Genomic DNA, 14,683 nt, shown 5'->3' on the forward strand with positions numbered 1-14,683 from the left:
TCTGCTCAGAAATAGCTCCTGGCAGGCACGGGGGACCATATGGAACTCCGGGATTCGAACCAACCACCTTAGGTCCTGGATGGGCTGCTTGCAAGGCAAACACCTGCTCTCTTTCCGGCTACAAATCTCCTATTTGACCTGTTTGTTAATTTTGATTTTTTATTTGTATTCATCCTTAAGATAAGCATTAAAGTGCAGCCAGAAACATGCTCACTAAAGACTATGTCACCTTTACCCCTTCTCCACCCAGGGGCCAAGCCTGGGGGCTCTCAATAACCCCACCCCTAAACCTGAGCCCAGGAGCCAATCCAAGTCCCTGGCTGGGACACGCCCCTCGAAGGACCAATCAAGGCAGAGATGGGCCGAGCCTACCACTGACCATGTCCAGTGAATGTTTTGTCTGGCCTGATCGGTCCAGGTGCCAGTGGCCTTTGCCCGCAGCGGGCTTTGGCTTTTTCCCACCCTCTCCCCAGAAGAAAGAAAGGCACACAAAGCAGAAAGCCCTGCTTTGTTTGATTATGATAAAAAATCTTAAGGTTTGCTGTTTTCAAGCTCTAGTTAATTGCATTTGATATGTTCCAGTTACTGCGGCTGCATGCAAGATGCAATTGCAAGACACTTTCCCTGCCCCAGATGCAAACCCTCTCCAGGCTGCTCTCTGGCCCCCGATCTCTTGCTTTCTGCCTCAAGGATTTCCCACTTTTTGTTTTTATTTGGGGGTCACACCTGGCTCTGAGCTCAGGGATCACTCCAGGTGGGCTTGGGAGACAGTATGAGATGCCAAGGATCGAACACGGATTGGCCACGTGTCAGGCCACCGCCCTCCTCCCTGTCCTCCAGCTCTGGCCCCTGTGCGTGTTTGTCCCTCTGTGGGCACGTGTAATGGATCCGAGGAGACTCCTGCGCCCACTTCTTCCCCTCAGCACCTCTGAGGGTAACCCAAGGGGCAGGTGTGTTCCTGTGGAGCTGATAGTTCGCTGTTTCCTTCACCTGTTGTTGGCTCTTTGGGCTCTTCCCACCTGGGGCTGCTTGGACGTGACTGTGGCTTATTGGCCTTTTCGGAGTTTTCCTTTGAAAACTTTCCTTTGAAAGTCCTTAATTTTCTCATCTTATACAGAGCTCCTCACTCCTGCAAATTCTAGAGCTTGCCTCGCCCCTCCCTCCCTTCTCTCCTTTCCTTCTTCCTCTCCCCTTCCTTCCTCCCCCCTTCCCTTCTTCCCTCTTTTCTCCCTTTCTCTCTTCTTCCTCCTTTCTTTCTTCCCTCCTCCCTCCAACCCTTATCCTTCCCTCCATTCCTCATTCCTTCATTCCTTTCTTCCTCTCTTCCTCCCTTTCTCCCTCCTTCCCTTTTTTCCTTCATTTCTTTCTTTTCCTTTTTTCCCATTTTGGGGCTATCCCCAATGTGCTCATGGGCTCCTCCTTGCCTTGTACTCAGGGGTCACTCTTGGTTAGTGCTCAGGGAGTGTATGTAGTGCTGGGGATAGATCTCCCCAAGTGGTTGTGCGCAGAGCAACACCTCTCACCCCCCTTTCCATGAGGGGCTGTTGGAAGAGCAGCAAACCGCACGTTCTCCAGAGCTTCCATCAGAAACCCAAGTCACCTGCTCTGGCCTGCACGACTATTTATGGAAACTTTTGTTCTCTCATTACAAAATGAACTCGGAGGCGGCGGAGAGATAGCATGGAGGTAGGGCGTTTGCCTTGCATGCAGAAGGACGGTGGTTTGAATCCCGGCATCCCATATGGTCCCCTGAGCCTGCCAGGAGCAATTTCTGAGCCTAGAGCCAGGAGTAACCCCTGAGCACCGCCAGGTGTGGACACCCCCCAAAAATGAACTTGGAGGATGGGGCCCCTGAGAGATAGCACAGCAGTAGAACATTTGCCTTGCACACAGCTGACCCTGGAGACAGACCCGGGTTTGATTCTCAGCATCCCATATGGTCCCCTGAGTCTGCCAGGAGTGATTTCTGAACACAGAGCCAGGAGGAACCCCTGGGCACTGCTAGGTGTGGCCCTCCCAAAGGGGAAAAAAAAAAAAAAGAAGAACTTGGGGGACAGAACTATAGCAGAACAGCCAGTAGGACAATTTGCCTTACATGCAGCCAACTCAGGTTTGATCCTTGGCATCCCTTAGGGTCGCCCAAACCTGCCAGGAGTGATTTCTGAGCACAGAGCCAGGAAGAACCCCTGGGCACTGCTGGGTGTGGCCCAGAAATAAAAATCAAATAAACTTTGGAGACTGGAAAGGTCTTGAAAAATAAAGTTCTCTGTGATCCCAGCCACAGGCACTCTGTGCATTTATGTGGTTTCCTTCACCCTCTCCTGTAGGACTCCACAGTCCTGTTCTAAATAGTGCAAAGAACTTCCAAAACAATTCCTTCTTTTCTAGCGATGCTCAGGGGCTGCTCTGGCAGTGCCAAGGAGCCCATGCGGTGGCCGTGGTGTGAAGAACTGGGCAAGGACCTTTGAGCCTTTCTCTAGCCATCACAGTTATTTCTTTACATGGGAGGCAAGAGCTGGGCCACTCCTAGTGGTGTTCCAGGGCTAGTCCTGGCTCTTGCGCAGAGGTGTCTTTGACTATTTTTGGGAACCATAGGGAATCAAACCAGGGTCGGCCACATACAAGACAAGTACCTATCGCCTATGCTGTCTTCTTCCTTCTTTCCTTTCTTCCTTCCTTACTTTTTTTGTTTTTTGTTTGTTTGTTTGTTTGTTTTTTGGGTCAAACCCAGCAGTGCTCAGGGGTTACTCCTGGCTCTACGCTCAGAAATCATTCCTTGCAGGCTCTGGAGAACCAAATAGGATGCTGGGATTCAAACCACCGTCCTTCTGCATGCAAGGCAAACACCTTACTTTCCATGCTATGTCTCTGTCCCCACACAATTTTTTCTTATAAATACATAACTAAGGGGCCGGAGAGGTGGCACTAGAGGTAAGGTGTCTGTCTTGCAAGCGCTAGCATAGGACGGACCGCGGTTCGATCCCCCGGCGTCCCATACGGTCCCCCCAAGCCAGGAGCGATTTCTGAGCTCATAGCCAGGAGTAACCCCTGAGCATCAAACGGATGTGGCCAAAAACAAACAAACAAACAAACAAAAAAAAAAAACTAAGAGTTTGAAAGTAGAAAAAAAAAAAGGAAGAGTGCTAATACTATGAAGATTCTTGGTGGCAAATCCAGGAGTCAATAGACAAGGAACACGTGAGGAGAAATGTTTTGAATTTTTTTTTGTTTGTTTGTTTTTGTTTTTTGGGTCACACCTGGCGGAGCTCAGGGGTTACTCCTGGCCATCTGCTCAGAAATAGCTCCTGGCAGGCACGGGGAACCCTATGGGACACCGGGATTTGAACCAACCACCTTTGGTCCTGGATCGGCTGCTTGCAAGGCAAACACCACTGTGCTATCTCTCCGGGCCCTGTTTTGAATATTTAAAACTGATGTTGTGGCCAATAGTTCCCCACTGAACGGAATGGCATGTAGGGAAACAGGTCCACTAAGAAGAGTGTCATGCCTGAAGCCTCTTTGATAACAGGAATGCTTTGGGAGGCCACGGAAGTTGGCAGGAGTGGAGGGGGCCTACCACCTTAGCACAGCAAGCACCAGGCAGTCACTCACACCTACACAGAGTCCAAATATGAGGGATTGAAGGAAATAACACATATATACCACATGTGATGATAAAGACAAGCGAGGGGGCCGGGTGGTGGCGCTAAAGGTAAGGTGCCTGCCTTGCCTGCGCTAGCCTTGGACGGACCGCGGTTCGATCCCCTGGTGTCCCATATGGTCCCCCAAGCCAGGAGCAACTTCTGAGCGCATAGCCAGGAGTAACCCCTGAGCGTCACCAGGTGTGGCCCAAAAACCAAAAAAAAAAAAAAAAAAAAAAAAAAGACAAGCGTACCCTACCTCATATTAGCCTTACGTACTTATAGCTGACACAGTCAGCAATCTTTGTCCTTTTCTGGCAGACTGCACCATCTTGCAAATGTGGAATCAGGGACTGCTAATGAAACAAGGCCAGGAGCAGCCTTGGAGTGACAAAGGTGTGCCCTGACCAACCTCGGCACAACATTTTAAACCCTCTGAAGGCTGGAGCTACTCTGACAGGACAGTCGAGGATAAACAGGACTCTAGAAGAGACTCTAGGACCTCGCATCTTCCAGGGGGAAAGCAGACTGAGGCTGGGGGAGGCCCCAATAGGTAGTTGCCATTGGCTTTTTAAAATGAAAGGAAGCATCTTTTCCATCCAACAACCTCTAAACCAGGGGTCTCAAACTCGCAGGCAGCAGGCCGTTTGCGGCCCTCCGTACAACATTCCTAGAGGAATTGTATTTTGTTTTGTTTTGTTTTAGTTGTTTGGGTCACACGCCCAATGTTCAAGGCTTACTACTGACTTTGCACTCAAGGATCACCCCCACTTTGCCTCCTACAGCCCCCATGTAAATTGAGTTTGAGACCCCTGCTCTAAACAAAGGCCAGCAGGTCATCAACATGTTCAAAACACCAGTGTCAGAAGCCAAATTCATCATCATTGTAACAAAATTTCCCAAACTAAAAAGGGACCAAACCTGAAAAGATCAAAACTCAAAATAAGTAAAAAGTTAGAGGTTACAGGGGAGTAGAAGGGAGAGATCAGGGTAAAGGAAAAAAACCATGGGAATTATATACATATAATTACATACATATATGTAAATGCCTGGTCTTCACAGAGAGACACATATCATGAATCAGTTATGTTACAAGAGAACCAATACAAACATTTCTCCCAGGGAACACAGTGATAAGAACATTGTTATGGATATGTTATCGATAGAAGGGGGTGGGGAAGAGGGAGAGGAGGCAGAAATGTACTCTGCACAAAGAAAAATGACAGTGCTCCTCCCCCTACTTTAGCTCTTCGCTGCTACTTTCTCTGTTTTCCGCATCTTCAGGGTACGCATGCCACGTCAGTCTCTCTCCACAAAATGCTATCCCAATCTGTGGACATTTTACATTTGCTTCTTTTGCCAAAACCAGGTCAGCTTCATCTGTGTCTTTCCATTTCATTAAAAACTTTAAATCGCCACAGGAATCTGTTGCCCCAATGATCCTTTCTGGTTCCAGTCTTCTCTCAAAGTCCCTTGTAATATCATTGCTTTGCTCTCTTTTTTTTTTGGATTTGATATCATCAGCACTGTTAGAGAAATTAGATTTCCAGGCCGGAGAGATAGCATGGAGATAAGGCGTTTGCCTTTCATGCAGAAGGTCGGTGGTTCGAATCCCAGCATCCCATATGGTCCCCCAAGCCTGTCAGGAGCGATTTCTGAGAATAGAGCCAGGAGTAACTCCTGAGCGCTGCCGGATGTGACCCCCCCAAAAAAAAATAAAAAAGAGAGAGAAGTTAGATTTCCGCTTATTAGTGTCTGACTTCTCCCTGGGTTTCTTAATTTCTCCCTCCTTCATCTTTTTTTTTTTTTTGAGGGGGGGGTTTGGGTCACACCCAGCAGCGCTCAGGAATTACTCTTGGCTCTACACTCAGAAATTGCTTCTGGCAGACTCAGGGAACCATATGGGATACTGGGATTCGAACCACCGTCCTTTAGCAGGCAAGGCAAATGCCCTGCCTTTATGCTATCTCTCTGGCCCTCCTTCATCTTCTTATACTTTTTTATAAACTTAGAAATTAGCTCAGAATAATCCAGGTTTTTCTGAGGCTCCCAGGTATTGTGCGAGTATATATTCCACTTGTCCTTTAACTACACGTCTGTCTAGCACCTTCTCCAGGACGTTACTCCTCCTCATCTTTTGAAGAACTGTCAGCTGTTCGCTTGGTTTTCTTTCCCATGTCGCACTTGATTCCACCTGAAGAACTAAAGCTACCAGATTCCCAGAATTGAGACTGGCCACTCCATGCCTCCTGCTTGCCTTTCTTACTCTGCCTGCAGTGAGGGCCGGACCTTTCTTTTTCTTTTTTTTTTTGGTTTTTGGGCCACACCCATTTGACGCTCAGGGGTTACTCCTGGCTATGTGCTCAGAAGTTGCTCCTGGCTTGGGGGACCATATGGGACACCGGGGGATCGAACCTCGGTCCGTCCAAGGCTAGCGCAGGCAAGGCAGGCACCTTACCTTTAGCGCCACCACCCGGCCCCCTTTCTTTTCTTTATTTCTTCTTTTCTTTCTTTCTTTCTTTCTTTCTTTCTTTCTTTCTTTCTTTCTTTCTTTCTTTCTTTCTTTCTTTCTTTCTTTCTTTCTTTCTTTCTTTCTTTCTTTCTTTCTTTCTTTCTCTTCTTCCTTCCTTCCTTCCTTCCTTCCTTCCTCCCTCCCTCCCTCCCTCCCTCCCTCCCTCCCTCCCTCCCTCCCTCCCTCCCTCCTTCCGTCCTTCCTTCTTTCTTTCTTTGATTCTTTCTTTCTTTCTTTCTTTTTTGGTTTTTGGGCCACACCCGGCGTTGCTCAGGGGTTACTCCTGGCTGTCTGCTCAGAAATAGCTCCTGGCAGGCACGGGGGACCCTATGGGACACCGGGATTCGAACCAACCACCTTTGGTCCTGGATCGGCTGCTTGCAAGGCAAACGCCGCTGTGCTATCTCTCCAGGCCCCTTTGATTCTTTCTCTCTTCTTTCTTTCTCTTTCTTCCTTCCTTCTTTCTTTCTTTTTTTTCTTTTTTTTTGGTTTTTGGGCCACACCCGGTGACGCTCAGGGGTTACTCCTGGCTATGCGCTCAGAAGTCGCTCCTGGCTTGGGGGACCATATGGGACACCGGGGGATCGAACCGCGGTCAGTCCTAGGCTAGCGCAGGCAAGGTAGGCACCTTACCTCCAGCGCCACCGCCCGACCCCTTTCTTTCTTTTTCTTTCTTTCTCTTCTCCCTCCCTCCCTCCCTCCCTTCCTTCCTTCCAGTTTTGGGTCATGGTAGTGCTCAGGTATTGCCAGAAATAAAATCCACTGTACTACAGCTCTTGCCCTCTGCTGATTTTCTGCTCTTTAGAATGACTTTTTGGGCGACACTGTTGGAACTGTGGGGTCGTCCCACAGTGCTCCACGCACCCTGCGGTGGGGTCACCAGCAGGCAAAGTCTGAACTCCAGCCCTTCCCCACCCTCAGAGCCTGTTTACACAGCCAGGACAGCTTGCCTTGCATCCACCCAAGCCTGGCTTGGAGAAGAAGGGGAAGAACTCTCTGGCTCCACATGTGCTCCTCTGATCACAGAGCCAGGAGCAGGCCCTAATCACTGCGGGTGGTGAAGTGGAAGCCTCATGCCCCAATCCCGGGGGATCAGGGAGCGTGAGTCTGGAGCCAACGCAGTCACAGAAAATGATCCACACAGACTGAAGAGAATAAAACAGATTCAGGAAAACTCCACCACAAGCCTTCTGCTCAGGAACAAGAGATAACAGCAGGCAGATAGACTAGCTGTGAAAAAAAAAAAAAAATGGAAAAGTTTCTCTCTGAGATCCGAGGTCTTTATTGGGAAGAGAAAAAGCACCCCCTAGGGTGGAGAACACTTGGCTCCCTAGGGTAGGGGACCAATCCAGAGGTACTGGAGTGACAAGCATCAGCAAAGAATTATCCTGGGGCCGGAGTGATAGCACAGTGGTAGGACCTTTGCCTTGCATGTGGCTGGCCCAGGGTGGACCTGGGTTCGACTCCTGTCATCCATATGGTTCCCCAAGCCTGTCAGGTGAGATTTCTGAGCACAGAGCCAGGAGTAATTCCTGAGTGTTTCTAGGTGTGACCCAAAAACAAACAAACAAAAAGGGGCGTAAACCATGAGCACTACTGGGCGAGGTCCAAAAACAAAACAAAAAGAATTATCTGGGTGGCGCAAGAGGTAAGGTGCCTGCCTTACCTGCGCTAGCCTTGGACAGGACCGCGGTTCGATCCCCCGGCGTCCCATATGGTCCCCCAAGCCAGGAGCGACTTCGAAGCACATAGCCAGGAGTAACCCCTGAGCGTCACAGGGTGTGGCCCAAAAACCAAAAAAAAAAAAAAAAAAAAAAGAATTATCTGAATAGAATGAAAACCAATTACTCAGGCCCCAAGAGATAGCACAGCAGAGTTTGCCTTGCAAGCAGCCGATCCAGGACCAAAGGTGGTTGGTTCAAATCCGGTGTCCCATATGGTCCCCTGTGCCTGCCAGGAGCTATTTTTGAGCAGACAGCCAGGAGTAACCCCTGAGCACCGCAGGGTGTGGCCCAAAAACCAGAAAAAAAAAAAAAAAAAAAGAAAACCAATTACTCCCACAGCGCGGGAGCCCAAATTCCAAAGGTGATATCCTGCGTGTGTTCCCCTTGTTTGAACTCTAGCATCACAAGTTTTTCCCAGACTCCCCAATATACTGGAATTTCCTGAGCACCCCTGGGTGTGATCCTGGAGACCCCAAACACCAACGGGAGAATCCAAGGATCCCCAGCATGGAGCCAGTGGCCTGGATGACTGAAAATCATTGACAGGGTAACAACAGGTCCCTGGGTGCTCTGAGCAATACTTGGCTCCTTCCCCCCCCCATTTTTGGGGGGTTTTGGGCCACACCCATTGGCACTCGGGGGTTCCTCCTGGTTCTATGCTCAGGAATCTCCTGACAAGCTCTAAGGACCTTTGGATGGGATGCCAAGAGTTGAAACCAGGTCAACCGCATACAAGGCAAATGCCTTACCTGCTGTGCTATCACTCTAACCCCACCTCATCATTTGTGCCACAGCCACCAAGGAGGCTCAGGCCACGCAGAGGAATGAGCTGAATGTCACCTATGGGTCGGGGGACCGCGCGAAGCTGGACATCTACTTTCCCAAAGAGGACTGTAGGGGTGAGTCCCCCCAATCAGCATGTGGACTGCCTTCCCCATGGCGCCAGCAGCTCCCTGCAAGCTTGGCCATGCACTCCACTTCTGTCTTGCAGCCTGTCCTGTGTTCGTGTTCTGTCATGGGGGATACTGGCAGAGCGTAAGGTGAGCAGGACTGGAGCTATTGAGACCACTGGAACTTGTCCTCATCCCAGTCGTGCGAGTGCGCGCAGTGTGTGTGTGTGTGTGTGTGTGTGTGTGTGTGTGTGTGTGTGTGTGTGTGTGATTCCAAAGGGGAAGCCAGGGGCTCTAGTCTCAGTGTTTGCAGCTCCGCCCCCATGGAAGGTTCCAGAGAGAAGCTGGGGGCCTCTTGTGACTACCAGGCTGGGGGAACAGGTCCAGTCAGGCTCATTTCCACTGTCTCCACTCTGTAGGCCTGGACTCGGAATTTCCCTTCCCTCCCTTGCGTGTGCAAGGCAAGTGCCCTACTGCTTGCGCCACCACTCCAGGTCCCTTGTTTTGTTTTTGGTTTCTTTGGGGTTTTTTTTTGTCCACATGGCAGCACTCGTGTTACTCCTGGCTCTGTGCTCAGGAATCACTCCTGGCAGGGATGCCAGGGATCAAACCTAGTCAGCCTCATGCAAGGCAAAAGCTCTCCCAGCTGTGCCATTGCTTCGACCCCTCATCTGTCTCAGTGACAATTGCAGATCCTGTTCCCATTCACAGGAGCTGGAGTCAGGGGCCAGTGTGACTTTGGGGGTGCATTCTGAGGCCACTGTTTAGAAGCGCATGTTCACTTATCTTATGCCAGGGAAAGCAGAGTCAGCCCTCCTGGTTTGGGGACCCAAGGTGTTATGACTTGGGGAAGAAAGAAAGAGGAAGTTGAAGATATGGCCATATTTCATCCCAAACTTAGCAGAGGGGTCCTGGGCTGCTCAAGGACTTCACCCAAGCACATCCGGATGGGCCCTTTGGGGTCCTTTTTTCACTGGGCACGCCCCTTACCTTGGCCAAGCCCTGCTCACTCTGCTCTCCGACCCCTTGTTTCTTCATCAGCACCCCCCAGAGGAAGAAGAGCTCCCCAAGGACCCCAACCAGAGCTAGACCAAGTCCCCTATGGCTGCAGGGCCATGGTGGGGGTGCCAGTGCTGGGTGAGGGTGTGCTGGACCCCTGAACCCTTTATCTCCCATAGTAAGGACGAGTCTGCCTTCATGGTCAAACCGCTGACTGCTCGAGGAGTGACTGTGGTTATCATGGACTACAACATTGCTCCCAGGGGTAAGGAGGGGCCTGGGGCAGGTGCTGAGGGGCCCCACCTGCACCCATTCTCTACTCACCCCAACCCTTGCACCCACATATGTGGCCTGACTTGGACACAGACCTCTAAGACCTTAACCCTGACTTCTGCAAACCCAAACTCGCTCTCTGCACCCTGACCCCCGTGCCCCTCTCTCCAGGGACCCTAGACCTGATGGTGGAGCAGGTGACCCAGAGCCTCATTTTTCTCCAGCAGCGGTTTCCAGACAACAAGTGGGTGTCTCTGACCTTGCACAATCTGTGTCTACTCTGTCCTTCCTTCTTCCTTCCTCCCTTTTTTTTTTTTTTTTTTTGAGCCACACTCAGCGGCTTTCAGGTTCCTCCTGGCTTTGCCCTCAAAAATCACTCCTGGCAGGCTCAGGGGTCCCCATGAGATGCCAGGGACTGAACCCGGGTAAGCTACATGCAAGACAAATGCTCTACCCATGTGCTATTGCTCCAGCCCCCTTTCCTTCTTTCCCTCCTTCCTTCTTTTCTTTCTTCCTTCACTCCCTTCTTTCCCTCCTTCCTTTTCTTCCTTCCCTTCCCTCCCTTCCTTCCTTCCTTTCTTCCTTCCTCCCTTTCTTCTTCCCCTCCCTCCCTCCCTTCCTGCTTTGTTTCCTCTCTTGGCCATATTTGGGTTATTCAGGAGTTCCTCCTGGCTCTGCACTCAGGAATCATTCCTGGCAGGATCAGGGACCATGTGGGATGCCCAGGACTGTACCAGGCCAGATGTGTACAAGGCAAATATTTGCCCTCCCCATTGTCTTGTCACTCTGGTCCCATGTCCACACTTTTCATCTGCAGGATCAGGCAGGTGGGGGAATGGTGAAACCCAACCCCCTTAGGCACCCCATACTGACCCATGGCTTTGAACTCTGCCCCAGGGGGCTCTACCTGTGTGGACACTCAGCCGGGGCCCACCTGATATCCATGATGCTCCTAGTGGATTGGACCAAACAGCGCCTTACCCCCAACTTGCAAGGTTTGGGGGGGCAGAACTCTACTCCCACAAGTCTCAGGGTGGATACCAGCCACCAGAGACCACCACTATCCTGGGGTGGGTCGGCAGTGTCTGCACTTTGGGGTTCTCCTCTGAGTCCTGGGCTGGCCCTTCCCATCCTGTCTCAGCCAGTCTGGCTGGCGGCCCTGGCTCCTAGCTTGGGGACAGTGGGATGGTTCTTCCTTCCAGGCCTGTTCCTGGTGAGTGGAATTTATGACCTGGAGCCCATCATACACACATCTAACAACGACCTTCTCTCCTTGACCCTGTGAGTACCCTCCCACCTCAGCCATGCGGGGTAGCACAGGCTTCCCGGGGGTGAGGCTGCCTCACCCACGTGACTGCCCATGGCCCATTCTACCTGAAGGAAGGATGCTCTCAGGAACAGCCCGCAGCTACGCCTGGAGGAGGAGGGACCCAAGATTGTGGTTCCAAACCTGCCCATCCTGGTGATCCTGGGCCAGGACGACTCCCCGGAGTTCCATCGCCAGTCCTGGGAGTTTTATCAGGTCCCCACTTCCCTCGCTCCCCTTACTAATCACTAAGGCCAGGGGGCTGGGATGGGGCTGTCCCCTCCTTTGAGGTCATTATTTGGCAAACCCCTGGGACCCCGGAGGTGGCGCCCTAGATCACAGAGGTCTCCCCATTTCCTGCCCAGATGCTGCAGCAAGCAGGATGGAAGGCTTTCTTCCAGGAATTGCCCGAGTTGGACCACTTCGAGATCATTTGGCAAATGATGGAGGACTGTGACCTGATCAAGGTTTGGCTGGCTGTGTGCCCAAGGGCAGGGCTGCCAGGACCCCTTAGAAAAAGGAGGGCTCGGGGCCCGGAGAGATAGCACAGCGGTGTTTGCCTTGCAAGCAGCCGATCCAGGACCCAAGGTGGTTGGTTCGAATCCCAGTGTCCCATATGGTCCCCCGTGCCTGCCAGGAGCTATTTCTGAGCAGACAGCCAGGAGTAACCCCTGAGTACCGCTGGGTGTGGCCCAAAAACAAAAACAAAACAAAACAAAACAAACTGATGGAGGTCACCATCATGTCTGCTTAGAAAACATCACTGCAGGGCCAGGAGAGATGCACAGCGGCGTTTGCCTTGCAAGCAGCCGATCCAGGACCAAAGGTGGTTGGTTCGAATCCCGGTGTCCCATAGGGTCCCCCGTGCCTGCCAGGAGTTATTTCTGAGCAGACAGCCAGGAGTAACCCCTGAGCAACGCCAGGTGTGGCCCAAAAAAAAACAAAAAAAAAAAAAAAAAGAAAAGAAAAAGAAAAAGGAGGGCTCTAGGAGGCAGAGATCTGGCAGCAAAGTCTTTTTCTCCTTATTGTTTTAGAGGTTTTTGTTGTTTTTTTTTTTTTTTCCTGCCACACCTGGTGGTGATGCTCAGGGTTTACTCCTGGCTCTGCACTCAGGAATCATTCCTGGTGGAGCTCAGAGGACCATAGAGGGTGCCAGGGTATGCTGACCCAGTCAGCCAGCGGGGGTCAACTTCCATCCTCCCTTTTGGTGTGTTTGCTGACCAGGGAAAGAAAGAGTCCCAGGCTGATGACAGAGACATTTTATTCCATTTTAACAATGCTTACATACAAGAGGTACTGGAATATGTATAGAGTGGTAGGACTGGGGACACAGCCAGGGGGAAGTGAGGTACAGAGAGAAGATAAGTATGCTAGGGCTCTCTAGGAGGGAGGAGGGACAGCCCAGAGTCAAGCCTGAGAGTAACCACTAATTATGGGGAGATGGCACCCCTCTTTATGCTGTCATTGTTTGTTTTGGTTTGGTTTTTTTGGGGGGGCCACACCTGGCAGCACTCAGGGGTTCTTCCTGGCTCTGCGCTCAGAACTCATACCTGGCTTGGGGAGCCATATGGGATGCTGGGAATCGAACCCAGGTCTGTCCTGGGTTCACCATGTGCAAGGCAAATACCCTACCGCTGTGCTGTCTCGCTGGCCCCTCTTTGTGCTATCTTTCCCCTTCCCCTTTTCCCCTTTGGAGTGGTTTCTCCAAAACTTTTGCCTCTAGGAGAATCTCCTAAGCAGTTGCTCTAAGGAGTCCCCAGGAACAGTTGCTGCAGGGTTCCGTGTGACAAGCAGTTTGTAACAGCATCACAGGGGGGATCTAACACAAGATTTTTTTGTTTGGTTGGTTGGTTGTTTGGTTTTTGGGTCACACCCAGCAGTGCTCAGGGGTTACTCCTGGCTCTATGCTCAGAAATCACTCCTGGCAGGCTCGGGGGACCATATGGGATGCCGGGATTTGAACCACCTTGCATAAGGCAAACGCCTTACCTCCATGCTGCTCTCTGGCCCCCTAACACAGCATTTTAACGTGGGTTGGCCGCATGCAAAGCTAGTGCTCTTCCTGCTGTCCTATCTCTCTGGCCCTAGAGTAAATTTTTTTTTTGTTTTTTGTTTTTGATCCATACCTGGAGGCTTTCAGGGGTTACTCCTCGCTCTATGCTCAGAAATCACTCCTGGTGGGGGCCGGAGAGACAGCATGGAGGTAAGGTGTTTGCCTTGCATGCAGAAGGATGGTGGTTCAAATCCAAGCATCCCATATGGTCCCCTGAGCCTGCCAGGAGTGATTTCTGAGCTTAGAACCAGGAGTAATCCCTGAGCACTGCAAAGTGTGACAGGAAAAGGAAAAGGAAAAGGAAGGAAGGAAGGAAGGAAGGAAGGAAGGAAGGAAGGAAGGAAGGAAGGAAGGAAGGAAGGAAGGAAGGAAGGAAGGAAGGAATCGCTCCTGGCAGGCTCAGGGACCATATGTGGTGCCAGGATTCGAACCACCCTTCTGCATGCAAGGCAAATGCCCTACCTTCAGGCTATCTCTCTGACCCCTAGAGTGATATTTTTTGTGTGCAGGGTCCTAACTGGCCAGTACCTATGGTGCTCAGGAATGACTCCTAGCTTCTTTGTTCTCAGGGACCCCTTCAGGAAGTGCTCAGGGACTCTTAGAGTATCAGGGAGCTGCCCAGATCAGCCATGTGCAAAGCAAGAACTCCACCACTGTCTCTTGTCTGTCCTGCAGATCATTTTGAAGACAATCTTCCCGAAGCTCTGAGTATTCCTGCGCCCTGACCAACTGCACCCCTCTTTTGCAACTTCTCCCAGAAGCCTCTTCTCCAAGGGAGGGCCTGGTTTCTCTTTGCCTATCACTGTCTCTTGTCTCTGCCCTGAGTACAAGCAGGGCTCCTGCCTCGATGGAATGTGCTGCAGGGGCCTGGGGTGTTTTTTCCCCCACCCCAGTGCCCACTGAGGTGCCACAGAGGTTCATAATAGGCTTTGGTATGACCCCTATCCAACCCTGTCCCCTGTCCCCACCGATGAATATAAATGGTTAAACACTATTCAAAAATAAGATAGAGCTAAGGGCCGGAGCAATAGCCCAGCGGTAAAGGTGTTTGCCCTGCGTGCGGCTGACCCGGGATAGACCTCGGTTCGATCCCTGGCATCCCATATAGTCCCCCAAGCCAGGAGTGATTTCTGAGCGCATAGCAGGGAGTAACTAACTCCTGAGTCACCAGGTGTGGCCCAAAAACCAAAAAATAAAAAAAAAGAACAGAGCTAATTTTGGGGAGTTGTACCCCGTGATACTTAGAACTTGCTACTGACTCTACTCCTGGTGGTGCTCAGGAAAC

At 51.1% G+C, this 14,683-nt stretch overlaps 1 protein-coding gene across 1 annotated transcript in view; it reads left to right on the plus strand.

Moving 5' to 3' along the window:
* AFMID (arylformamidase) overlaps positions 1 to 14,351 on the plus strand; it is an 18,898-nt gene extending 4,547 nt beyond the window's left edge. The window contains exons 3-11 of the mRNA XM_049776690.1: positions 8,672 to 8,776; positions 8,869 to 8,917; positions 9,946 to 10,031; positions 10,211 to 10,283; positions 10,937 to 11,034; positions 11,242 to 11,320; positions 11,420 to 11,561; positions 11,711 to 11,812; positions 14,074 to 14,351. Of these exons, the coding sequence (XP_049632647.1) occupies positions 8,672 to 8,776; positions 8,869 to 8,917; positions 9,946 to 10,031; positions 10,211 to 10,283; positions 10,937 to 11,034; positions 11,242 to 11,320; positions 11,420 to 11,561; positions 11,711 to 11,812; positions 14,074 to 14,106 (767 nt within the window). The 3' untranslated portion in view covers positions 14,107 to 14,351. The remainder of the gene's footprint in view (positions 1 to 8,671; positions 8,777 to 8,868; positions 8,918 to 9,945; positions 10,032 to 10,210; positions 10,284 to 10,936; positions 11,035 to 11,241; positions 11,321 to 11,419; positions 11,562 to 11,710; positions 11,813 to 14,073) is intronic.
* Positions 14,352 to 14,683: the final 332 nt, after the last annotated feature.

Source organism: Suncus etruscus, chromosome 1 (genome assembly GCF_024139225.1).
Source record: "Suncus etruscus isolate mSunEtr1 chromosome 1, mSunEtr1.pri.cur, whole genome shotgun sequence".
In the NCBI taxonomy this organism is placed as follows: Eukaryota; Metazoa; Chordata; class Mammalia; order Eulipotyphla; family Soricidae; genus Suncus; species Suncus etruscus.